The sequence below is a fragment of the Peromyscus californicus genome, unplaced genomic scaffold (genome assembly GCF_007827085.1).
Source record: "Peromyscus californicus insignis strain IS unplaced genomic scaffold, ASM782708v3 Scaffold_11__1_contigs__length_118956290, whole genome shotgun sequence".
Classification (NCBI taxonomy): Eukaryota; Metazoa; Chordata; class Mammalia; order Rodentia; family Cricetidae; genus Peromyscus; species Peromyscus californicus.
The window spans coordinates 68,035,093-68,062,444 of NW_026294402.1; the positions used below are offsets into that span (position 1 = coordinate 68,035,093).

General features: G+C 46.9%; 1 protein-coding gene across 3 annotated transcripts in view; it reads left to right on the top strand.

The window, feature by feature from the left end:
* Rab27a (RAB27A, member RAS oncogene family) overlaps positions 1 to 26,724 on the top strand; it is a 52,475-nt gene extending 25,751 nt beyond the window's left edge. For 2 of the 3 annotated variants that reach the window (XM_052714274.1, XM_052714285.1), the window contains exons 2-6: positions 5,802 to 5,976; positions 8,045 to 8,130; positions 9,758 to 9,861; positions 14,373 to 14,496; positions 24,986 to 26,724. In XM_052714274.1, coding sequence (XP_052570234.1) covers positions 5,824 to 5,976; positions 8,045 to 8,130; positions 9,758 to 9,861; positions 14,373 to 14,496; positions 24,986 to 25,184 — 666 coding nt within the window. In that variant the 5' untranslated portion in view covers positions 5,802 to 5,823 and the 3' untranslated portion in view covers positions 25,185 to 26,724. The remainder of the gene's footprint in view (positions 1 to 5,801; positions 5,977 to 8,044; positions 8,131 to 9,757; positions 9,862 to 14,372; positions 14,497 to 24,985) is intronic. The other variant, XM_052714290.1, reaches the window with a different exon arrangement.
* Positions 26,725 to 27,352: the final 628 nt, after the last annotated feature.

A 27,352-nucleotide genomic window follows, 5' to 3' on the forward strand; every position in this document is an offset into this window, starting at 1 on the left:
CTCTGTGTCGTAAATCTGTGCAGATTAAGGGTGATAAATAAAGAGGATTATCCATGGCTGGTGCTGCTCGTGGCAAAGGCAGCTGTCCAGCAGTGCTTCCCTCTTTCTATTATTCCCCCCCCCCTTTCTATTATTTTATTTTTTAGACAGTCTTGCTATGGGGCCCAGTAACATTCCTGATACTGCTTCCTGAGTCTTGGGGTTACAGGCATGGTCTACTGAAGCTCATCTCCCCCTTTTATCTGAACTGAAAGCGCTTTTCCTTTTTACTCTCTCGAAAACAACTAAAGGATGTCTAGAGGTTTTGTTTATTTGTGTTTTTGTTAGTTTGGGTGCTAGGAATTCAACCCAGGGCCTCACATGACTAGACAGGTCTCCAGACTAAGGACCACCGGAGTGACTATCTTCTCAGCGTCCTTTTTACTGTTGACTTTGAGGTGAGGTCTCACTAGATTGCCCAGGCCGGCCTTGTCCTTTCTGTCTGCCTCCTGCCTTAGCCTCTGGAGTAGCTGGAATTCCAGACTTGAAACGCTGGGCCCCGCCTTTTTTCTTTTCTTTTCTGTCTGTCTGTCTTTTTTTTTTTTTTTTTTTTTTTTTTTAAATAAGGAAGCTGCCTGCCTGCAGGCACTTATCTCACCTGTGGCTGGTGTTGAGGAAATGGGTGTTCTTTGCTTTCTATTGTTAGTCTGATGAGAATGAGGGTGGGGAGCACTTTGGAAAAATATTTGTGTAAGGAGGAGAGAGAAGGCAGCTGAGAGGGAAAGTGTCCTGCTCACTCTGGAGGCGCCTGGAGGACACGGATGGAGGCCTGGAAAGAGTACTTCCTCCAGGAGAGAGGGACGTAGATATGTGACCCGAGGTTCCGGTGCCCTTAGCAGATCCTTACCTTGGTTAGTCCATGAATCCTTTTGATGTAGATGACCTTCTGCACATTTCCTCTGAGTTCTAGGACGGTCACGGGCTGTTAGGTCACACGGAGGTGTGGGACAGCTGGTAAAGGCTGAGATAATCTGCCTAGTGAGCTGGGTAGTTTTTGTCAACCGGACACAAGCTAGAGTCATTTGGGAAGAGGGAGCCTCAGCTGAGACAACTCCCCCATCAGAATTGACCTGTGGGCAAGCAGTGGTGAATTTTCTTGATTGGTGATTAATGTGGGAGGGCCCAGCTCATGGTGGGCCGTGTTACCCCTGGGCTGGTGGTCTTGGTGTGCATAAACAGGTAGACTGAGCAAGTCATGGAGATCAAGCCAATAAGTAATACTTCTCCATAGTCCCTGCTTCAATTCTTGCCTCCGGGATCCTCCCCTTGAATTCCCGCCTTGACCTCCTTTCATGATGGACTGTAAGCTGTAAGCTGTAGCTGAAATAAACCCTTTCCTCCCCAAGTCTTTTGGTCATCGTGTTTAATCCCGGCAATAGAAACCTCGCTAGGACAACTGTGGATCTGCAACATTCCAACTGCCTACAATGAGGGTGATTTAATTAGTCAAATCAGCCTCGCAGAATTGTGTGCGTAAATACACGTGTGCATGTGAAAAACCCAGAGGCTGCCATCAAGTGTTTTCCTCTGTCACTCTCCACCTTATTCTTTTGAGACAGGGTCTCTCACTGACCCTGCAGCTCATGGAGTAGACTAGCCTGGCTGACCAGCAGGCTCTGGGGACCCTTCTGTCTCTGCCTCCCCAGCTCTGGGCTTACAGGTGTGCATTACTGCACACAGGCTGGTTTGTGGTTTTTTTTTTTTAGTGGGTTCTGAGGATCTGAATACAAGTCTTCATGCTTGCATGGCAAGTCCAGTCTATCTCTTAGAATAGCTTACCTAAGCACCCCCACCTCCTTCCCTCTGCCCCAAGCTTCTGGTGGCTTAGGATAGGCTAAGCGTTGTGCTGGGAACTCCACAAACAGCATCTCATTCTCTCCTCAGAGCAGCTGTGTGACTGTGTGAGGTGGTGTATTATCCTCTCTCTCTCTCTCTCTCTCTCTCTCTCCTCTCTCTCTCTCTCTCTCTCTCTCTCTCTCCCCTCTCTCTCTCCCCTCTCTCTCCCTCTCTTTCTCTCTGTTCCCTCCCCACAAAGATTTTTTTACCATTTTTATTTTTGTGTGTATGGGTTTGTGCATGTGTTCAGCGTCTGAAGAGGCCAGAAGAGGGCGTCAGATCCTAGAGCTGGGTTTATAGGTGTTTGTTAGCTGCCTGCTGTGGGTGCTGGGAACCAAACCCAGGTCCTCTGGAAGAGCAGCAGGTACTCTTAACCACTGAGCCATCTCTCTAGCCCGTAGGGTTTTATTTTCTTTCTTTCTTTATTTTTGGTTTTTGAGACAGGGTTTCACTATGTAGCCCTGGCTGTCCTGGAACTAGCTCTGTAGACCAGGCTGGCCTCAGACTCAGAGGTCCTCCTGCCTCTGCTTCTCAAGTGCTGGGATAAAAGGTATGTGCCACCACTGCCAGGCTTATTTTCTTAATTTAAAAAACAAAACACAACCAGTGTTGTGGCACATGGCTTTAATCCCAGGAGGCAGAGGCAGTGGAATCTCTGAGTTTGAGGCCAGCCTGGTTTACAGAGCAAGTTCCAGGACAGCCAGCGCTGCAGAGAAACCCTGTCTTGTAAAAAGAAATAATTTTTAAAAAAAAATCTGATTATAAATTAAAAAATAAAATAAAGCATAGATACATGACTGACCAGCTTTTCCCCAATTAACATAAAGAACAAATGAAACAACTACAAGGTCTTTGTTAATTACTCCTATCGTTGAATTAGAGCCCCTTCGCTTCAGTTTGAAAGCCCCCCTCCTTCCCAAATGGCCTGAGCTTATCTGGATCTGCTTTCAAGCCTCAGCTCCTGTTTATGTATACCATGGAGCCGGGCGTCTGTCCTCACGGGGTCCTCCTTTGGAGAGATCATTAATCCTGTGTCCTATGTCTGTAAGGAGAAGCTATTAACAGACAGAGACAGCCACCCCCCTCAGTGAAGTGTCACCCTTCATATCTGGCCAACAGAACTACAGATGTTTGTAGAGGCTCTGCCCTCACTAACAGTGCCAGTCATATCTGCATCATGAGGTCACAGGTCTGTGCCGAGGCTCTCCGAGGAAGCTGACTACAGCAGCTCCAGGGGCTCAGGATTTTGGATTTTTGAGAGTAAGGTGAGTCACTAAGTTGAGGAGTTAGGCAGGGAGGGGTAGAAGGAGGTGGTGAGCTCCAAGACGAGTAAAGGTCCTTGCCTGAGGTTTATTAACTTTATGAATCTATGCTAATCGCCCCACAGGAAGCACCTAGTGTTAGAGCCCAGTACCCGAGCAGACAGGAGAGTGTGAGGGAAGGGAGCAGCAGGGTGGGGCGTCTGATATGTGGATGGATGGGTGAACACGGCCTTTCATGGGCAGGAAGAGGTGTCCAGGGGCATCGTCGGTGTGAATGGGACAGAAGGTCATTATTCTGATTATGAAGAGAGTTTGCTAGCATTTGACATGTGAAATGAGAACACACAGGGTGTGTGTGTGTGTGTGTGTGTGTGTGTGTGAGAGAGAGAGAGAGAGAGAGAGAGAGAGAGAGGAGAGAGAGGAGAGAGAGAGAGAGAGAGAGACTGTAGTTCTGGCTGGCCTGGAACTGTATATAGAGCAGGCTGGCTTGAACTCACAGAAGTCTGCTCACCTCTGCTTCCCTTTGATCCTGCTTGGATCACAGGTGTCCAAGGTGGGGAGAGACTCTTCTCAGGCATTTGTGTCTGTTGAGAAGGTACAGTGGATAATCAGTGCCATGACAAAGGAGAAAAGCCACTGCGGTTGGGTATTGCTGGGGAAGATGAGTTGTTTCAGTTAATCAAGAAGGATTTTGAGCACTTCCTGTTAGAAAACCCAGGTGGAGGCAGAGTTAGCTGTGGGGTTATGGTTTCTCCTCCACTATGGAACCCACTTCCTGAGAGAGTGTGGCAGCTAGGAAGTCTGACCAAGAAATAGGAAACAGTGACAGAGTATACAGAAGCCATCAGACAGATCTGACCTGTGAGTTAGTCATATCTGGTTTTGCTCGCGCGCGCGCATGTGTGTGTGTGTGTGTGCGTGTGTGTGTGTACACGCGCATGTGGAGGACAGAGGTTGGTGTCAGGTGTCTTTTTCCAGACCTCTGTACTCTGTCTTTTGAGACACTGAATCCAGAGCTCCCCAGTTGGCCAGGCTGGCTGGCTGTATTTGCTTCTCCCCACACCCCTGGAATTGGGTCAAGCACATACGCCTGGCTTGTCCCGTGGGTGTCCGGGAATCTGAACGCAGGTCTTCATGCTTGCACAGTAAGTGTTTTATGGACTGAGCCGTCTCCTGTGAACTGCAGGTGTGCTCGAACACGAACATGATCAAGACGAACGAAACTGCTTAGAATCCAAGTGAGAAGAGGGAGGGGCCGGGCCTTAGCCCTGAGCAGAGAGGCCGCAACCACCGAGCTCCGGGAGTCACCAGTCATACCTTGTCCCGTCCGTCTCCGTGTGCAAATTTTTTTCACCGAGACAAAAGTCTCAACTCAGGCCGGCCCCAAACTCAAGATCTTCCTGCGCCCTTCCAAGTCTCGCTCCCCTTCCTACGCTTCCCGTTTCCCGTTTGTGTTTTCTCTTTTCTTCCTCTTATTTTTGGAGACAGTCTCACTCTGTAGCCCTGGTTGGCTGAGAGCTCAGTGTATATATAGACCAGGTTAGCCCCCAGACTCATGGGCAGTCCTCCTGCCCCTGCTTTTGGAATGCTGGGATTGCAGGCATGTGCGGCCACGCCCAGCTGACCCTTCTTTTGTTGACAGGTTTTGGTTTATATGGTCTGCCGGGCTTACAGTGGCCTGTCTTACTGTCATGTCCTTTGGAGTTCCCTTCTTTGTGGCTCCACAGCGTGTCTGTTAAGCTAAAACTAGGCTGAGAGGTAGCTCAGCAGTTAAGAGCACTGACTGCTATTGTAGAGAACCTGGGTTTGATTCCCAGCACCAACATGGTGGCTCACAACCCGCTGTAACTTCAATTCCAGGGGACCCAGTGCCCTCTTCTGGCTTCCATGGGGACTGCACACATGTGGTGCAAACTTACACCGAGGCGCACACTCATACAACAAGACTAGAATAAACAAAAAGACAACAGCCCTAAACTGTTATTTATTTACTGTTCCAACAGCATCTCATCCAACAGTGTTTTGGTTCTTGGGGACAGTGAACACTGAATTACCTTTCCTCACGACCCCTAGACACAGAAGCACTGCCTGAGAGCCAGGCATGGTGGTGCATCCTGTCTGTAATTCAAGCACTTGGGAAGTGGAGACAGGAAGATCAGGAGGTCTAAGATAACCTGAGCTACCTGAGACCTTGCCTCAAAAATAAGCAAACAAAAATCCCCGGCAGACAGACAGGCAGGCAGGCAGACAAACCTCCAAACAAATAGAAGTATTCATTGACCAGAATATTGTCACTTTGTCTTCCAGAGGACCTAGGTTCTATTCCTGCACCCACATGTCAGTTCACAACTGTCTTAACTCCAAGATCTGACACCTTCACACAGATATACGTGCAGGCAAAAACATCAATACACACACACACACACACACACACACACACACACACACACGCACGCGCAGCAGCGCGCGCGCGCCATGACATGCATGTGCCAGTCCGAAGACAACCTTGTGGATTTGATTCTGTCTTACCTCTACATGGGTTCCAGGGATAACTCAGGTCATCAGCCTTGTGTGGCGAGTACTTCATCCACGGAGCCATCCCACCAGCCCTAATTCTAATATTTCTGGTGGATGTTGCTAACTCCGGTTCTTTGTGTCTTACAGGTGAAGCACTGAGTCCTTCATCATGTCGGATGGGGATTATGACTACCTCATCAAGTTTTTGGCCTTGGGAGACTCTGGAGTTGGGAAGACTAGTGTACTTTACCAGTATACAGATGGGAAATTCAACTCCAAATTCATCACCACGGTGGGCATTGATTTCAGGGAAAAGAGAGTGGTAAGTTCTACATCCTTCCTAAGAATCTAATCTGAGTCAGCACATTAATAGGCCTATTTAGTTTGCTTTGTAGGATTTAAGAAACCAAAGGTTGGGACCTAAAATTAGAATACGGAGGAAAGTGTGGCTGGGTGTGGTGGTGCATGCCTTTAATCCCAGCACTCTGGAGGTAAGCAGATCTCTGGGAGTTTGAGAGCAGTAAGGTCTATAAAGAAAGCAAATAAATCAGTAAGAAAGGGTGTTGTGCTCAGTCCATGGAAGGTAACTGGGAACCTTCAGGACATTTCATAGAAAACTCTTTGGCTACAAATAAAGTGCATATTACTTTTCTCCTTTAAAAAAATACTTGGGCCGGGCGTGGTGGCGCACGCCTTTAATCCCAGCACTCGGGAGGCAGAGCCAGGCGGATCTCTGTGAGTTTGAGGCCAGCCTGGGCTACCAAGTGAGCTCTAGGAAAAGGCGCAAAGCTACACAGAGAAACCCTGTCTCAAAAAAATAAATAAATAAAAATAAAAAAATACTTATCTTTAATCATGTGTCTGTGTGTGTCCCTATGAGTGTATGTTTTTTCTCTCTCCCTCCCTCCCTCCCTCCCTCCCTCTCTCTCCCTCTCCCCCTCCTTCCTTTCTATTCTTCAACAGGGTCTTCTTACTATGTAGCCAAGGCTAGCCTGGAACCTACTATTTATCTTTGGTTGGTCTAGAGCTCACAATGATTTGCTTGTCTCTGTCTCTTTATAAAGCCATTAGTTTTTATATGTATTTAATTATTTATTGTATATATGTGTGCACACACGTGCTGTGGTTCATGTGTAGGAATCAGAAGACAACTTGTGGGAGTTGGTCGTCTTTACCATGTGGAGCCTGGGGATTGAACTCAGGCTGCCAGGCTGGGTGGCAAGCACCTTTACCTGCTGAGCCATCTCACTGGTCTCTAGAAAATCATTTTTTTTTTTGAGACAGATTTCTCTGTGTAACAGCCCTAGCTGTCCTGGAACTCGCTTTGTAGACCAGGCTGGCCTCGAACTCACAGAGATCAGCCTGCCTCTGCTTCCCGAGTGCTGGGATTAAAGACGTGCACCACCATGCCCGTAAAATTATTTTATTATTATTTTTTTTTTTTTTTGGTTTTTCGAGACAGGGTTTCTCTGTGTAGCTTTGTGCCTCTCCTGGAACTCACTTGGTAGCCCAGGCTGGCCTCGAACTCACAGAGATCTGCCTGCCTCTGCCTCCCGAGTGCTGGGATTAAAGGCGTGCGCCACCACCGCCCGGCTCCGTAAAATTATTTTAAGAGCACTTTCTAAAGATGAGGTAAGGGAAACCCACAGAAAGTCAATGTTTCTTGAAATGAGTGCTTGAGGGGACACTGGGAGAAAGCAAATTGACGGTTATTTTGGCATAAATCATTGTATTATTTACATATTTCATAATATATTTCTAACATAATACACATATATTTAAATGTTTTTTTTTTCTTAATTTCAGCTGGGGCAGTGGTCACACACACCCTTAATCCCAGCACTCGGGAGGCAGAGGCAGGTGGATCTCTGAGTATGAGGCCAGCCTGGTCTACAGAGCCAGTTCCAGGACAGCCAGGGCTACACAGAGAAACCCTGCCTTGAAAAAATTTAATATAAAACTATTTGTTTTTAAATTTTTACCATTTTTGTTTTTTTGAAGACAGGGACTCATAAATTCTTGGCTGGCCTCAAATTCAGTTCGATATACAGCTGAGGATGACCTTTTTGTCCTTCTGTCTCTTGCCTCCCAAGTGCTGGGATTGCAACCGTGTGCAACCAGGCCTGGTTTTGTGGTGCTGAGGACAGAACCTAGAGCTTCATGGATGCTGGCAAAGACTGTACCAACTGAGCTACACCCCCAGCTAGGTAGATGTCTTAGGAGAAGGTACCACTGTCCAAGTGCAATTATTGCAACGAAGCACACACCTAACAGGGACTCAGTTCTCTTGAGAAGTGTAGATGCTTTGGGGTTTGGTGCTGAACAGAAAGTCAGGAAGAGCCCACCCATCTCAGAATCTCCGCTGGTTTATTTTTGCTTTGATGTCTTAGGTGTACAGAGCTAATGGACCAGATGGAGCTGTGGGCCGAGGCCAGAGAATCCACCTGCAGTTATGGGACACGGCAGGGCAGGAGAGGTATGTGCTCCTCAGTGATCTCTCCACACTGCCCTGGGCAGGGCAAGGGCAGCCAATTGGCTCATCTGCACCTGGTAAGAGGAGCTGCCGGATCAGTCTGTTGTCAGCCTGAGGTGACAGTGACGGGCATATTTCCTGTGAGATCAAAGGAGATGTGAGTCTCCTTGAAATGAAACCTTCCTATTTGGGACTCATCCTTTTTTCTCCCGTTTTAGGCTCCCCCCATTGCCTTTTGCTGTTTGCTCACCTGTAAGGGAGTCAGTCCTAAGGTTCCTTGCTTGTTCTTATCTGATACTGAAGCCTGGTGAAACACCTGGTTGGAATGAATTAATCTGGTCACAGGTTACTTAACTAAAATAAACCATGTGACATCTTGGTGCAAGGTTGCTTTCAGTCAGCTACAGCCTGTGATTTCTCTCAGTCTTCTTGAAGGATTTTTTCCCCTGTGTGTGTGTGTGTGTGTGTGTGTGTGTGTGTGTGTGTGCGTGCGTGCGCGCGCTCCTGTGGTATGCAGGCATGTGTGATGTGGGGGCCCAAGGTTGACATCAGGACTCTTCTTTGATTGCTCTCTACCTTATTCATTGAGGCGGGATTGCTCGCCCGAACCCAGTGCTCACAGACACAACTGGTCTGCAGCTTGTTTCGAGCACCCGCCCCTGCCTTCTGTGCGCCGGAGTTATGGGTCATCTGCTGTGCCCACCTGACATTTATATGAGATCTGGGGATCCAAACGCTGGATCTCAAGCTTGTATAGGAAGCGCTTTAACCACTGAGCCATCTCCCCAGCCCTCTTTAAAGGATTTAAAAAAACCATAGAAATCTCCAAGGGCATACAAAAGTGAAGAGGAGATTCAGTTGAATCTATGTCATTCTACTCAGTTTCAATAATTGCCATCTGTGGCCAATCTTATTTCTTATATCCCCTTACCACTTCTCCCTCTCGCCCTCTATATTACCTGGAGGGCAAATTTCAGATCTCATACCATGCCACCTGTAGCTGTGTTGGTTTGTGTCTGTAAACAATAAAGACTTTTTGTAAGAACATTGAATGAAATAGTTGAGAAAAACCTACTATTTCTGAACAGCTGATTAATGCATACCACGTCCTTCTGTGGAGCCTGCCTGTCATTAGAGACTGTACGTTTAGGCAAAATGAGAGGAAGCCGTAAGAGGAAAGAGACAGCAGGTTAAGCTGTCAGAGGTAGAGAATGCCAGGAAAGAGTTGGGTCCACCTCAACAGGGTCCCCATTTTAGAGGTAAGGAAAAGGTTGTCAGAGGGAAGAGACTTCCACAGAGCCTGAAGTGAGACCAAGGATTGCCTCGTAGTGTCATGAAATCTCCCCGGAGGAAAACACACATGGCTAGTACTGTTGGCCCCGGGAACTCAGGGTTGTCCAGTGATTTCCTGGCCGAGACTAAGGTTACAAGGCAGTTCTCCAGTCCGTGGGGCTCAGTGTTCAATAACACGTTCTGTTCACGTTGAAGTCTTGGGAGTGGTAAACGCCAGTTTGGGTGAGCATCGTGGGAATTACGGATGAATCTTTGCAGAAGGCAGAGGGTGTCGCGGGCGGCTTGACATTTCAGGAGTGGGGCCGTGGCTTGGTGACCGTCTGTTTTTGTGCCCTAGGTTTCGTAGCTTGACCACTGCGTTCTTCAGGGATGCTATGGGCTTCCTGCTACTGTTCGACCTGACAAACGAGCAAAGTTTCCTCAATGTTCGAAACTGGATAAGTGAGTATCGCCGTTTCCCAGGCCCTGCTCTGCTCCCGAGACCTTGTTCTGCTCCGGGCCCTGCTCTGCACTGCCCCCAGTGGACTGGACACCATGTTATGTCTTTTCCTGAAAACAGCTTAGGGCCGCAGATGACTGACATTCCCTGCTTCTCTCCTTTGCTCCCCTGGAGCTACCCTATCTCTGCTGGGAATCCTTCCATGTCCTCTGGGGGGGGGGGGGGGGGGGGCGGGTGCGGTGAGAAGAGCCTCGAGGTGAGCCAGCCCTGTGCAGGAGCCTGAACAGAGTGCTGAGTCCTCTGGGCCCACATGATTGGAACTGGGTCACCGTCTGTCTTCCTGAAGTTAAAGGACTCAGCAGGCCATGTCTAGAGCCAGGATGATTGTTATTTATTAAGCGGAGCAGTGTTATTTATTAAGTGGTGCTGTTTACTGGGCGAGAAAAGTCATGAGGCACAACAAAACCCACTATACGAGTTTATTAAGGGAATAAAGAGGGGGTGTGCATAGCCTATGGAGTGATCGTCCAGGAAGAGAGGGAAGGAATAGGTGGAACCCACTTTTATAGGTTCCCCCCACTCCTGCACCCCGCACATGCGCATATGGGCTTACATAGCTACACCACGCATGTGCATGGATTACATGATCATGCAGTACATGGATTATGTAGGACTAAGGCCCCAGGATGACTAAGCATCTTGCCTGGCTACTGGACAGTGCATGTGTGGTCATGTAGCCAAGGGAGCGGCCAGGAATTCTAACATTGATTCTTTTTTTTTTTTTTTTTTTTAAGATTTATTTATTACGTATACAGAAGAGGGTGCCAGATCTCATTACAGATGGTTGTGAGCCACCATGTGGGTGCTGGGAATTGAACTCAGGACCTCTGGAAGAGCAGTCAGTGCTCTTAACCTCTGAGCCATCTCTCCAGCCCCTAACATTGATTCTTAACAGAACTTTTAGGTAGTCTAAACCTCCAAACTCACACATTTCCCTTTTCACTTTTTTTTAACAATTTATTTATTTTTATTTTATGTGCATTGGTGTTTTGTCTGCATGTATGTCTGTGTGAGGGTTCTCTGGAACTGGAGTTACGAACAGTTGTGAGCTGCCATATGGGTGCTGGGAATTGAACCCAGGTCCTCTGGAAGAGCAGTCAGTGCTCTTAATCGCTGAGCTGGAAGAGCAGTCAGTGCTCTTAACCGCTGAGCCATCTCTCCAGCCCTCCCTTTTCACTTTTAACCTTTTTCTTTCACTGTGTTGTACATCCCTCTATTTTCCCATCTTTCTGACAGGTTAGAGGTTTTTTTTTTTTGTTTTTTTTTTTACTTATTTACATTTTAATTTTATGTGTGTATTTTACTTGCATGTCTGTGCACTCGTGTGTGCAGTGTTTATGGAGGCCAGAAGAGGGCGTCAGATCCCCTGGGACTGAAATTACAGACAGTTGTGAGCCACCATGTGGATGCTGGACTAGAACCTGGGTCCTCTGGAAAAGCACCCAGCTTTTAACCATTGTTCCAGACTCCAAGTTACGTTTATTTTTTTAAAACCTGGAAATAACTTCCATGAAATTTTCCATGATCATCTTAGCTGGAATATTCCCTCTCTTATTAATGACTGCTATTTTATTTTATTGTTTTAACACATATCTGATCTTTACCATATCTCACCTCAGGCTGCAGGTGTTTAGGTATGTCCTTCTTTAGAGAAAAATTTCAGATAACTAATTTACTTCATTACCCATTACTTCATAATTTTCATTGTTTCATGAAATAATGAATCATTATGAAATTATTTCATAAATTTCATTACGAAAATTTAGAGATGAGAACAATAACCTCAGCTGGGCATGGTAGCAAATGGCTTTAACCCCAGCACTCGGGAAGCAGACACAGGAGGATCTCTGTGAGTTCAAGGCCAGCCTGGTCTACAGAGTAGTTCCAGGACAGCCAGGGCTGTTACACAGAGAAACTCTGTCTGGAAAATCCTCCCCCCAGAAAGAGAAAGAGAGACAGAGAGACAGAGAGAGAGAGAGAGCAATGACATCTCAGAGACTCACCAACATAGACACTGTGAACTGTTACTTACAGTCTTAGAAGTGCTTTGGTTTATTAACTGAGTGTGCGTATGTGTCTGAGTCTCTTGGAGGGTGGTCCCCCCACATCCGTGTTCCTGGTCAGTAGATGTTGGGTAGGACCTAGAATTTGCATTTCCAGTAAATTCTCAGGGGATGCTGAGGCTGCTAGCCCACACACCTTACTCAGAGACTCAGTGTATTAGTTAATCTTCCCCTTGACCCTGGGAAGTAAGTACTGTTGAGATCATTTATAGATAAGGAAGCTAAGGTGGTCTGATAACTTCTGGGGGAGGGGGATGGGGATGGGGGTGGTGGGCACAGCCAGTAGCAGGGCAAGAGAGTCCTGCTTCAACTCTAGGAGATGCTCGTAACCATGGGAATGGACATTGAAGGTGCTAAGGGAGCACAGAGGAGACCAGCAGAGGAGACAATGGAGCCACTCTTGAAGGAAGTTGTGTCTGGGCATTAAAGAGTGTGGGGACTGCACACTAACAACTTGAGGGGAGAGGAGGCCTGGCTTGTGCAGGAAACAGGGTCTGGGCAAGTCTTGTGACCTAAGTTATCCCCTGAAGGCAAAAGACAAAATCCTGAAATTCAGGCCTGTGTTAATGCTTGGGGAAACTTCCTCCTCCTTCACCTTCTCTCGATAAGATATGTATGACCTGACTTTGTGGGGAGGAATTGGAGTGTCAACACTCCTAGCTGATAGTGAGAAAACACACACAGGGTCATGCTCTCGGAGACCTCGGATTGTGAAAGTTCAGCTGCTCCAGTTCTGTTCTGGAGTGTGAGGAGAGAGAAGTTGGGTTTTATTTTCCTTCTTTGGAAGATGGAGCTACTTAGCACCCTGGAGCTCTTTTTCTTTTCTTTTTTTTTTAAAGATTTCATTTTTACAACTTTTTAAACCTTGTGTCTGTGTGGGTAGGTGCATGTGAGTGCAGGTGCCCCGGGAGGCCATTGTAGCCGCTGGTGGTGAGCCACCTGAAGTGAGTGGTGGTGAGAACAGAACCCAGGTCTTCGGGAAGAGCAACATGTGCTCTTAACCACTGAGCCCCCTCTCCAGCCCCTCTCTTCCTTTTCATAATTAAGCCTAGCTAAAGGATTTTAGATGAAAGGATATAAAAGTTATAGACTATGACTGTAGCACCCTTCTTCCCCTTGGTCTTGGTGACAGTCATTTTACTATTTACTTTGTCTTCTTATGTCATCAATGGAAGAAGGATAAACGGCGCTGGTTGCAGCCTACAGCGCTGGTTGCCGCGTGGAAAGGTCATGGTCACGACAGAACCCAGTGTTAGTCTTCAGAGCTTTATTGGGAGGGAAGTGGGAGAGGACCAGGCCTGGGGAGGAGAGAGAGAGAGGGTGGGGTCTGCGTCCAGCTTTTAAGGTGCATATGTAGTCGTCAGTGCACCCTGATGATGTAAGACGCAAGATCCTGAACTCGAGTGAGGGCAGAATCCTAACCATCAAACCATAGTTACTGTTTGTGTAAGACAAGGTCTTGCTGTGTAGCCCAGGCTATCACTGAACTTATGGAACCTCTTGTCTCAGCCTCATCACACCCAGCTTCTTAATTGTTTTAAATAGACTGGTCCTGCCTTGGGATGACACAGACGTATGAAAAACATTTCAGATGTTAACTAGGTTCGATTACAGAAATATATTTCTTTGAGCTGGAAATCCAGCTCAATTGGTAGGTGTTTAGCACACATGAAGCCCTAGTTACCATCTCCAGCACCCTATAAAACTGTCCTGTACTACATACCTGTAATTCTGTAATTCCCTCAGGAGATGGGAGCAGTAAGGGCATTTAAGTGCATCCTTGGCTATGCAGTGAGCTGGAGGCCAGTCTTGAGGGATACGGGATGTCTCAAAAAACAAAAAACAATTCTTTACAAATATTACTACTGTTGAGAGAAAATAAAATAAGTGACAAGCAGGGGTTTAAGATTAGTAAAACACAGCCAGGCGGTGGTGGCGCACGCCTTTAATCTCAGCGCCCACGAGGCAGAGGCAGGCAGATCTCTATGAGTTCGAAGCCTGCATGGTCTATATAGTGAGATCCAGGACAGGCTACAAAGCTACAGAGAAACCCTGTCTCAAAAAACCAAAAAAAGAAGAAAAAAAAAGATTAGTAAAACACACACACACACACACACACACACACACACACACACACACACACACACTCACACACTCACACACTCACACACTTTAAGGGTTATAGTATTCTTCCATCTCTCTAATGTGTGTGTTAAGGACAGGAATAATCTATTCAGTTTTAAAGATTATATTATTGATGCTTTGAAACAGTCTATCAGCTCTTTACCTCTGTATGTGCACATGTGGTTTTCAGAAGCACTTTTGCACATATTTTCTATTGGTCTCGTGTTTACATCATGACTACTATAACAAACTCTCCTGTATCTCAGGCCAGCTACAAATGCATGCATACTGTGAGAACCCGGATATAGTGCTGTGTGGGAATAAGAGTGACCTGGAAGACCAGAGGGCAGTGAAAGAGGAGGAAGCCAGGGAACTGGCAGAGAAGTATGGGTGAGTATTCCTGCTGTGGGATCTGGAGGAAACATTGGAACAGAAACATTAACCTGTGAGTGAGTAACTGAAGTGACAAAGTGAGGAAATAACATAAAAAGCTTAGCTTTTGGCCTTGAGAGGTGTCAAATGCCTCATATTTCACACGAGTATCACAGTAGGGGTTACAGAAGAAACGTGGGGTGGGGTGTCCTCGGGTGTCTTGGTCCCCTTTTGTATCTCTTGGAATTTGCAGGAAAGGAGCCTTGAGTGCAGACATACTGACTGTAGGGCCTTCTGTCCAACATGCAAACAGAAGAATCTTCTTTATTGTTAGTTAGTTAGTTAATTAGTTAGTTATTTGAGACAGGGTTTCTCTGTATAGCTGTTGCTGTCCTGGTCTACTCACTCTGTAGACCAGGCTGGCCTTGACCTCAGAGGTCAACTTGCTTCTGACTCCTGAGCCCTGGAATTAAAGGCTGGCTAACAGAAGACTCTTAGAATAAGGAAATCCTCTGTGTTCAACAAGGAAATTTCAACACCACTTTACATACCGTTGCAGAGTCCTGGCAATTGAGAAGGCCTTATTAGGTATGATAGAGCAGGCGTTGGCTTTGACTGGGGGGAGGTGAAGATGCCCTTCAGTTTCCGCTGATTTTGAGTGGAAGGCCAGAAAACAGTCTTCCTCCTTCAGCTCGTAGAGTAGGTTCGTGGAGGCACCACAGGGCTTGCACGTGAAAGGAGAGGATGAGCTCTCCAGAGAGGTTATTGCTTCATTGTACTTCCCTCTCCTGAATTATGAGAATGCAAATGTAGACCTAAAGCTGCTCACTATTAGAAGTAGGAGGCAGGGATGGAGGGAGTGCTCAGCAGTTGAGAATGCTTGCTTCACAACCACAAGGACCAAAGTGTGGACCATGTTACAATCTGGGTGTCTGGTGCATGCCTAGAACCCCAGCTCTGAGGGAGGCAGAGACAGGATCACCGGGGCTTGCTGGCTTCCAGCCTGGTTGAGAAGATGTGAATCCCAGGTTCAGGGAGAGACCCTGCCTTAAAAGACAGAAAGAGAAAGAGGGGGACACCTGACACCTTTTTCTGGCTTGCACACTTTCATGCACACACATGTGCTTACAATCACATACACATAAACAAATCTTCAGTAGTAACAAGCAGGAAGCAGATTTTTTTTTTTTTTTTGAGACAAGGTCTCTTGTAGACCAGACTGACCTTGGACTTTATGTACCTTGAATTCCTGAAGCTCCTGTCTCTACATCCCAAGTGCTTAGATTACATATCTGATCTACCATGCCTAGTTTTACTCAGAGCTGGGGACTGAACCCAGAGCTCCGTTCATGCTAGGCAAATGCTCTACCAGGAGAGCTGCGTCCCCATCACGGAGGTGGGATTTAGAAGGGATGAGACAAGAGATCGCACCGGTCTTAGGGTCTTACAGGTGGGGTGCTAACCTGATAGTTTAGGTAGCCAGGGAAGGACCATTGACTGTGTGATTTCTGCTTTGCTTTTCCATGGTCGGATGGAGCTTCGGGAAGGACTAAAGGAGGAGACTGACAGGGGGAGGAATGGAAGGTTAGGTAGGCCGGGTGGGAAGAAGCCAGGCTCTGGGGGGCTTTGACTATCAGCCAAGGAGACAGAGGGTTGGAAGCTTTTGAGCACAGATAAGTGTTATGCTCTTCCAGGAGCTGCAGGTGGGGTAAAATGAAGGGTGAAAGACTAGAAGCTGGGGGACGGCAGTGATTTGTGAGGTGTTCAGGGGTTGGATTTCTGGGAAAGGAAAAGAGGGATAGGGAGAGAAGACACATGGGGTGGGGCGGGGCACGACTATTGACTAGTTGCTGGCCTGCTTTTCTTACATTATCCCATCTACCTTTTGCCTCTGGGCTTTCTCCTTTTTTTAACTTCCGTATATCTTATTTTCACTCTTACTCCATGGCTGGCTGTGAGGCTCAGTGGCTGGCCCTTGGTGTCCTCTCTCTTCTTTTCTTGTTCCTCCTCCTTCTCCCAGATTTCTCCTTCTCTATAGTCTCTCTGCCTGCCAGCCCCGCCCATCCTTTCTCCTGCCTTGCTATTGGCTGTTCAGTTCTTTATTAGACCAATCAGTTGTTTTGTACAGGCAAAGCAAAACACAGCTTCACAAAGTTAAACAAATGCAACGTAAAAGAATGCAACACATTTTTGCATCATTAAAACAAATGTTCCACAGCAGTAACAAAAGTAACACATCCTAAAACATTATTCCACGACAGGATACAGGAGAGTTTAAAACACAGAGGGTGCGGCGGGGCACGACTTTAAGCCTCCAGCAGTTACCACTTCACCTGGGGGATTCCCACCAGCCCTGCTGGCTTACTCTGGCAAGGAGATGCAGTGAGAGGTGGAACGTCTCATGCCAGGGTAGATGGTGTTGAACCCTCGGAGACACCTGGGAGCTTCTGACAGTTGCAGGAGTGTGGGCCTCACCTCCGCGGGCGTGGTCATGTGGAGTTGTAGCAGTTAGGTTTGTGTCGGGTGCTTTGAAGCTCTGTGAAGAGCTCCTGGGCTGGGGGGTGTTGGCACAGCTGACAAGTGCTTACCATGCCAGCCTGAGGACCTGAGTTTGATACCCCGCTCACCTCCGGAACCCGCGTTTAAATCCTGGTGTGGTGGGCACGCCTTTAATCCTCCTCCTCAGGAAGCAGAAACAGGCGGATCTCTTTGAGTTTGAGGCAAGCCAGAGCTACGTAGTGAGGCCCTGGGTCTTACAAACCGGAACAAATTGGGTCTGTTAGAGCTCTCATTTAATCCCAGCACTAGGAGGCAGAAACAGGTGAACCCCTTGCTGCCCGTCATCCCGGCATAACCGGTAAATTCCAGGCCAATGAGAAACCTTGTATCAAAATAAAAAGAAGGTGGATGATGCCTGAGGATTCTCACTCACGGTTAACCTCTAGCCTCTACCAGCACATGCGTTTCATGTGCACCTGCACATGAACATGCAAGCCCGAGTACACATATCTATCTGTTGCAGGGATCTGACCTTATTCCATTGTAGCTACATAGTCTCTGGAAATTTCTCTTTGCATCAGATGCAGAATCTTGGGGTGGTCCACAGGATGGGCTGTCAGGAAGGAAAACGGCGTGAATACCGGAAATGAGGACCAGCTGGGGTTCATAACCGTGTCCCGAACCACCTCCTCTCAGCTGGTGCCTCTGACCTTAGTGGTGTGGGCATTCTGCACAGGCCAGGCCCTTCATCTCAGGGCTAACCACACACCTGGCTTGGGAGCCTCGGGTGCTATGGAGAGACAAGGGAGAAGGGACAGGTGCAGGGCTGGTCGCTAGGCTACGCCAAGATAACTCAGCAGGTAAGTGCCTGTGCACGAGAATCTTTAAAGGGTCCTGCTTCACTTCCCCCAGACCTCTCCTGGGGTCCACCCTAACCCAAAAGCAAATTCTGGGAAATGTTCAGCCCAACTCCAGTGATATACGACGTGTGGGGACCTGGGCACTGGTGCTTTTCACAGCTTGCCACGTGATTTTCCTATGCAGTGGTGACGGCCAACCTACTTGGAAGATTCTGAGCCGGAGGCTGGCAGAACTCACAGGCAGTTCTGGCATGCCCCCTCCCTGTTGAGAGGCACTCAAATAGTGTGGAAAGGAAATTATGGGGGCGGGGAACACGGCGGGGTGGCAGGGGGCCACCACAAGTCAGACCGAAGTGCTGAAAGGGAGGCTGTTTTGCAAGGAGATCAGGAGGAAGTCAGCCATGAAGCAATAGACTGTGGTTATCATCCATGCTTTGGAGACGTGAATGAGAAAGCGGGCCAGTGAGAGGAGTCTTTTGACAAGTGTTTCTCAAGCACCTGCCGAGAAGAAGGGTCAACTTGTCCCCACCCTGGGGCTTCAGCAGCCCTTTTCTTGTTACTCCGTTTGGGGTCTCAGGGTTCTGCGGTCTGCCTGGCATCAGAGAGCTCCCTGTTGCTTTCTGTTGATCTGAGCGTGGGGGGACGGACTGTCTTTCCCTGTGTCCAGCATGCACTGGCCATGGAAGACACCACAAAGATGGGCGAGTTGAGTTAAAATTAGAAGAGCTTTTTGTTTGTTTGTTTGTTAAGGGTTTTATTGTTTTGTACTATGAGGAATTGACAAGTCCTCACACATGCCAGGCGAGCACTCTACCACTAAGCTATGCCCCACCCCCCATGAGAAGAGGTTTGAATCGATGAGGATAAAGGACATGCCAGGAGAAGAGAGGATGGAAACAGTCCACGCTCCTTTGGTCACAGAGGATAGTTGGTGGTGGTAATAAGCCACATGGCCTGCTTTATTCAGAATGGAGGAAACCAAGAAGCTTGTGAGTGGAATTAAAGGACACCCGAATGTCCACACTTGTGTGCTGTGCACATAACTGGCCACAGATCTGAGATGAGGACTCTGCTGGTTACTGATAAGGGAAGGTGCTCAAAGTTTCTGCAATGAACACTCAGTTGAAAATCTTTATTCACGCTGGGTGGCAGTGGCGGTGGCACATGCCTTTAATCCTAGCACTCAGGCAGACTGTTCTCTGTGAGTTCAAGGCCAGCCTGGTCTAGATAGTGAGTTCCAGGACAACCAGACAGGAACAGATAGAGGAATTGTCTCAAAAACCAAAACAAAGCCTTTATTCACAACATCAATGGCAGATACCAGACATCAGCACAGACCATGTTTTGGATTTCAGGGGTCTGAATTTGGCAATGCTCTGTACCAACACTGAACTAGGTTACACGTGGTCTGAATCATTTGGCCTCTGATTGGTCATTTGATCTCTTATAAACTTGACATCCTTGAGTTGAGGAAGAAATGAATGGGGGATGGAGGGATGGCTCCATGGTTAAGAGCACTTGTTGCTCTTTCAGAGGACCAGGGTTTGGTGCCCAGAACCCACTTGGTGGCTTACAACCATCCATAACTCCAGATCCAGGGGATCCTTTTCTGACTCCCTCAGGCACAAGGCACACATATGGTGCACACATATACATATAGGCAAAACACTCATACACATAAAAATTTAAAAAAAAATTTAAAAAGAAAGAAATTAATGATGTATTATTGGGCATACTTTAAAACCACATAAGTAAGCTACAACCTGGGCATACTTTAAAACCACATAAGTAAGCTACAACCAAACACAAAACTGATTCCTGGAATGCACTGTGACTCAGTAGTTAGTTCCTGAGGATCCAGATTTCATTTTCCACAGACTTCCAGGTTCAGATGATCATCACACAGCCCATTCCTGTGAGCACTCAGCCTCTGGCAGGACTCGCTGTGAATTCTGTCCACATGTAAGTCAAACACCTAGACACATTTGACAAAGCTCTCCAGGCATCCTTGCTGTTCATTCTGGCAACTTCTGCAGTGCTGGAGACTGAACCCAAGGCCTTGCACAGGCCAGGAAAGTAAGTGTGTGTGTGTGTGTGTGTGTGTGTGTGTGTGTGTGTGTGTGTGTGTGTGTACGTGCAGGTACCCACCAGGTATGGCACAGATACAGATGTCAGAGGCATTTCATCCTCTGGAGCTGGAGTTCCAGGCAGTTGTGAGTATGGGTGCTGGGAACTGAACATGGATCCTCTGCCAGGACAGTGGGCACTCTTAACCACTCAGCCATCTTGGTTTACTGAGCCATCTCTTAAGCCTTGGCAACTTGGTTTTAAGTTTCTAGTTTTGTCGATAAATAAATATAGAAAAGAGGTCAGCTATGGGAGGATTCTGCCCCTTGGATATCCTGGTGGAGATCTCAAATGAGACAGTCTCTTGATTCAACATTGTTGCCATTTTGTTTACTTGGTGTTTTTATTTTTAAATTGCGATGAATCAGCTGGATGGTGGTGGTCCACACCTTTCATCCAGCACTCAGGAGGCAGAAGCAGGTGGATCTCTGAGTTCGAGGCCAGCCTGGTCTACAGAGTGAGTTCCAGGACAGCCAGGGCTACACAGAGAAACCTTATCTCAAAAAAACCAAAATAAATAAATAATAAAATTGGGGTGAATCTATTTTGTGTGTGTGTGATTTTTGGAGACAGGTTTCTCTGTGTAACCACCTTGACTGGCTAGGAACTCACTACTTTAGACCAGGCTGGCCTCGAACTCACACGGATCCATCTGCTTGCCTCTACCTCCCCAGTGCTGGCATTAGTGTGCTCCACCACACCCTGCTGTGATGAACCTATTCTTTTTTTAGAAGAATAAATACTTATTTGTAACAAAGGAGTGTACAGTGTTGAAAATCTACAACTTCTTGTTAAATTCACATTTGCATTTCACCTTTTTAAACAAACATTTATAATCATTATTTTATACAGATATAGATATGTAAAAACAACATCGAGTTCAGTGGTTCTTCGATGAATCTATTCTTAAAAGCACATCAAAATTAGTCTTTTTTTCCACGAACTCCAAATAGCTAACAAGTGGCCATGTGTATGTAGGTGGATGTCAATTTCAACCAACTATTTTTCATACTTCTAGCAAGAGAGCTCCCCGGATGGTGCTGTTTTAGCACCCTCGTGTGGACATAAAGGGTAGTACCAGTTTTCTGTGGTTAAAGTAATGATCCTTTTGAATTGATGCCTAGATAAACACCCCCCCCTCCAGCATCAGGGTTTCTCCATATAACCAGGAGCCTGTCCTGGAACTCCCTCTGTAGACTAGGCTGGCCTCGAACTCACAGAGATCCTCCTGCTTCTACCTCCCAAGTGCTGAGATTAAAGGCATGTGCCACCACCGCCTCGCTAAACTTTTTTTTAAAAAATGTTTTTTTAAAAAAAGAATATACATGCACGTACACACACACACACACACACACACACACACACACACACACACATACACGCCCACACTGGCTTTTTGAGATAGGCTGTTCTAGAGACATACTCCTGGCTGGCACCTGGATCTCACTCTGTAGACCAAGCAGCTCTTGAATGTACAGAAATGGTGCCTCTGGCATGCTGGGATTGCAGGCATGCACCATCCCATGCAGCAAGAATATTGTTTTTGCGAGAAGACTCTCATGTCTGAACGTTTGTGCTAAGTATGTGTGTGCTGTCTTATCACCTTAGTGTCATGACCTCATGAACTACTGCTCTTCCTCTTCACAGATAAGGAGAGGCCTCCAGAGCTGTGCTGGAAGCACAGTGCTTGCTCTACAACCCAGAATCCTTATTTATTTAATTAAATTTATTATTATTATTATTATTATTATTATTATTATTATTATTTTGGTTTTTCAAGACAGGGTTTCTCTGTGTAGCCCTGGCTGTCCTGGAACTCACTCTGTAGACCAGGCAGGTTTGGAACTCAGAGATTCTCCTGCTTCTGCCTCCCTGCTGGGATTAAAGGAGTGTACCACTGTTGTAGAATATTAGTTTAACTATGTAAAGACGTGTGCTTTTGTTTATGCTGCATTTGTTTAATTATGTAAAGATGTGTTGGTGTTTTGCCTTGCCTGCCTAAGGCACCTGATTGGTCAAATAAAAAGCTGAATGGCCAATACCTAGGCAGAGGAGGGATAGGCAGGCCTGGCAGGCAGAGAGAAAAGGGGAGCCAGCCAGCCAGCCATGCAGGAAAGCAGGATGGACGGTACTTAGATGAAGTAAACAAACCTTGGTGCAGCACATGGATTAATAGAAAGGGGTTAATTTAAGTTAAAAAAAAAAGGTTAGCTAGAAACAAGCCTAAGCTAAGGCCAAGCATTCATAATTAATAAGTCTCTGTGTCATGATTTGGGGCCTGGTGGTCCAAGAAAGTGTGCTACACACCACTACAGCCCAGCTCACACACCACCTTTAATGCCAGCACTTAGGAGGCAGAGGCAGGCAGGTCTCTGTGAGATCAGGACCAGCCTGGCCAAAGTAGCAAATTCCAGGACAGCCAGGGCTACATAGGGAGATCCTGTCTCAACAAAACAAAACAACACTGCTTGCTGTATTTTGTATGCCTGTGAGTGGTTTTCCTGCATAGATACCTGTGCACCACCTGCATACAGTGTCTGGAAAAAGATCAGAGAAGGTGTCTGATCCCCTGGGACTGCGGTTACATACAGTTGGGAGCTGTCATGTGGGTGCTGGAAACTGAGGCCAGGTCCTCTGCAAGAGCAGCCTGTGCTCTTAAGTGCGGAACATCTCTCCAGCTCCTAGTCTTTCCTTTTATATTCACTTTCTTCCCCAGGCTCAGATTTTGTAATTTTTGTTTTTTTGAGACAGGGTTTCCCTGTGTAGCTTTGGTGCCTGTCCTGGATCTCACTCTGTAGCCCAGGCTGGCCTCGAACTCACAGAGATCCACCTGGCCCTGCCTCTCGAGTACTGGGATTACAGACGTGCGCCACCACGGCCTGGCAATTTTTTTTATTTATTTATTAATTGCCTTTCCAGTTGTATGAAATATCCAGGGCTGGAGGGATGGCTCAGTGGTTAAGAGCATCTACTGCCCTTACAGGACCAGAGTTTGGTTTCTAGCATCCATGTCCGATGGCTCCCAACTGTCTGTCACACCAGCTCCTGGGGGATCCAACACCTTCTTTTGCCCATGTGGGTACCTGCACTCATGTGCACAAACCACACGTGCATACACACATAATTAAAAATAATAAAAATAAATCTTTAAAAATATATAAAATATTAAGCCAGGAGTTGTGGTACACCTCTGCAGTCCAAATACTGCATAGGCTGAAGCAGGAGAATTGTGAATTTGAGGCTAGCCTAGACTACATAGAAAACTAAGAGCCATTTGTTACCTAGTTAAATTCTGTCTCAAAGGGCTGGAGAGATGGTTCAGTGGTTAAGAGCACCGTCTGCTCTTCCAGAGGACCTGGGTTCAATTCCCAGCACCCACGTGGCAGCTCACAACTGTCTATAATTTCCAGTTTCATGGGATCTGACACCTTCACACTTACATGCAGCCAAAACACGAATGAACATGAAATAAAAATAAATAAATTATTTTTAAAAAATCTACCTCAAAAACCAGAGGATTATATGGCGGTTGCTCAGTGGTGGATCCAGGAGGACATTTTCTAGTTTAACAGGGGCTATAGGATAGATGAGGACGTATATGGCAATATGGGGAGAACACACTTATAACACACTTATACGTGTGTCATTTACAAGCTGAATGACCCTTAAGGCTTAACTTCTCTGGGAAGTAGCAAGGAAGTACCAGAATGTGTATGTGGGGGGCGGGGGGGGGGGGGGGGGGCATGCTGCAAGCATCCCAGCCCGCAGGGAAACTCAGTCCAGCTCCACTTAGTTAGCTGGGCTGGATAAAACTTCTGGAGTCAGTCTAACACCAGATGGTTTACTGTAGTACAGTTTGAAAAAAAGTTTCTTGGTGTAATACAGTCCCTGGTGCACATGGGGACATAATTACATCAACCTCAACTCAGAGTGCATGTTATTTCTTTGAAGAGGATCGGTTCTAGAGATAAACTACATGTATAGCTTAAGGGCTTAGGGAAGGTCTGCCTGGTCATTTGGCCTACAACATACATGTGACATCTCCCCTAAGGATGTCTTCTAAATTGACTGAGATATAAAGATAAAGATCTTTGGAGGGAGAATCTAGGATAAACATTCTGGGGGATTTGGGTGAGATCTGGCTCTACATAGCAAAGTTCACCAGGTCATTAACAACATCCACTCCCTGCCTTCTGGCTGGAAAACAGTTGAAAAGAAACCTCTGCATGCTTAACATTCCTGGTTTCCCTAGTGATCTGTGGGCATAAGGACCTTTGTGCTCCCAACACCAGACAAGTTAAAGGGATAGAATTGAAGCCCCACCCACACCCCCGTTCTCCCCTTCTCTTGTAGCCTCTGGGTGTTTTGTTTTGAGACAGGGTCTAATGTAGCCCAGGCTTTCCCCAAATTTGCTGTGTGGTGAGGCTGCCCTTGAACTTTTGCTCCTCCTGCCTCTACCCCCGCAAGCTATGGTTACAGGTGTGCACCATGATGCCTGGTCCTGCCTTCTCTTAGAAAAACACTGGGTCTGCTTTCTGGGGCAGATATGGGTGGTTGCTTAGACAACATTTATACCCGACCTCTTCCTTCCTCATAGAGGACCAGTTTTCTTTACACATACACTCTGCCTCAGGACGACTTACTGTCTGAGAGAGACAGGTGCAGACCCAGCCCAGGCAGACCCACTGATCGGCTTACGCCAGTTACAGTGATGCCAGTCCTTTAAGCTGGAGTTTGTTTTAGGTGCTGCTAAATGATATCATTTTGAAAAATGAAATAACGAAGGAACTGTTTTGAGAGAGACCCATACTGGAATAGATTCATTTTCCTGGTAATTTGGCACATTGAATTATAACTGGGGTGGCGTTGCCTCCTCTCTGTTCCCTACTGAACTCATATTGTTGCCGCGTATATGTATCCTAAAATTGTTCTCTAAATTACGAATGGCTAAAACATGATGAAGGGCACAGGTCACCGCCCCCTCTTCCACGTCGTCAACTGAGTCGTTTCTGTCCTTCCAGAATCCCCTATTTTGAAACGAGCGCTGCCACGGGAACGAACATCAGCCAAGCGATTGAGATGCTCCTGGACCTGATAATGAAGCGGATGGAGCGGTGTGTGGACAAGTCCTGGATTCCAGAGGGCGTGGTGCGGTCCAATGGCCACACTTCTGCGGATCCGCTGAGTGAGGAGAAGGAGAAGGGGATATGCGGCTGTTGAGACACCAGGTGAGCATCGCAGCCCCCGGCCTGTGAGCCGTTCCGCAGAGATCCAGCCGGAAAGCCGAGATGAACCACACCGCACCAAACGCCAGCTGCTTCTCCTGTCTCCAGTGGACATTAACTCAGCATCCATTTCTAAGTTGTTGCAGCTTTATAGATCCAAGAATTGGGAGAACTATTTCACAGAGCCAAAAGTGCCTTGAAAGCCTAAGCCCACCATGGCAGGCCATTCAGGTAGTCAAGATTTTGCAGCCATGAAAGGTTGCGTCTGTTATGTTAGAGTGCTGATGATGGCACTGTCACGTGTGCCCCCTAATGAGACCTGGAGTCTCATTAGAGTCCCCCTAAAGACATTAGGATCTTTGAGCAATGAAAGGCTATCATGGTCTTGAGAATCCAGGTTTAAAAATCCACACCATAGTTGACCTTCTAGGACATCACTCACCAACACTTGAATGTTAATATCATGTACACATTGGATCGCTGTCATCCAGCATCACCTCTCATGTCGGCCTTCCCTTGGACGTTACGTTAAAAGTACAGCCATCTCTATAGACTGGGGATGCTGGGTTGACTGTGGGTTTGGTGGTGGGGGAAGGGTTTGTAGGGCAGGGGTGGGTAAAGAGGTGGAAGCTAGTGAAGTCGGTTTTCTGGCTCTGGGCTTCAGGGTCACGGAGACCCAGGTGTTTATTAGTGGTCTGTTGGTTCGGTCCACAGCTGAGCATAGCTCGGGCTTCTGCTTGAATGCACGGTGAGAAAAGACTTCTCTTGCTTCTCTTCATATTTGTGTTTTGTCTGGCACTTTCGAGCTGCCGTTCCTGTGTAGACTGCTGAGCATGTGACTTTACCATCAGGCTGGCGTCCGTCGATGCTCTCTCCCTGTTTGTCTTCTCCCCCGTTAGTGTGACTGAAGGACTCTCTTTTTAATTAAGCCACAGGTTTATTTGCCGTCTGGAGGGAGATGGATGTCTGTATCTAAGCAGTCACATGTGTGTGCTCGTTTAAGCCTGGTGTCTCGCAGCAGCCTGAACTTCCCCTGGAAGGTGGGCATCCGTGTCCTATCCGTGTCCTCGCTGTGTCTTGCCAGATCATGTGTTCTGTCGCCTCAGTGTCTTCATGCCCAAAGAGGGTGGTTCAAAATGTTTGTTCTTCATAGATTCTACTTCTTCAGACCCAAGGGATCTCATTCACAGCAAAAGGCTTTTAAAGAAAGTAAGCCAGAATTGCCAAAGAACTTCACCAAGGAAAAATATCACCAATTATAATTGTAAAAAGTAAAAACTGTGGGTTTTGGGTTGTTTTTTTTTTTTTTTGACAGTGAATGCTTGGCAGAACTTGTAATACTTGTAATTACTAAAAGAAATATAAAGGACGGGCGGCGGTGGCGCACTCCTTTAATCCCAGCACTCGGGAGGCAGAGCCAGGCTACCTGTGAGTTCGAGGCCAGCCTGGGCTACCAAGTGAGTTCCAGGAGAGGTGCAAAGCTACACAGAGAAACCCTGTCTCGAAAAACCAAAAAAAAAAAAAAGAAAAGAAAAGAAAAGAAAAGGAAAATAAGTAGTTTGCATAGTAGTTTTCAAGTGGCCTTTTTTTTTTTTTTTTTTTTTTTTTTTGGAGACAGGGTCTCACTATGTAGCCCTGGCTGTCCTGGAACTCCCTCTGTAGACCAGGCTGACCTCAGACTCAGAGAGATCCACCTGATTAAAGGTGAAGCCATTACACCCAGCCCTTAAAAGGCTTTTTGAAATTCAACATCCTATATTGCCATTGTCCTTCGAGCCCCTCCCCAGCAAATTAGCCATGGCTACTAAGTCTTTTCTGTCACTGAAATGAGGGATGCTCTGAAACACCAAGGTTGTCCTTAAGGCTTTTGCATCTGGATCCCGTGTGTCTGAAACCTATCCTATCTTTCAAGGGGGGCGGGGCATGCACAGCAGGGCCTTCCAAAGTTGCTCTAAGACTTGGGTGCGGTTTATCACATATCAGACATACAAATGTCTCTTTTGTAAATAAAAATAAGTTAATGTTTGCATAGTGCTGCTTTCGGGAACTAGATCCATGGTTAGATTCAGGTCTTGTTGGCTCCAAACCTGGCATAGGGTTAAATGTGTGTGATAGATACCCACACAAAAACTGCCTTGATCTGTGGAAAAAGTAACCTATATT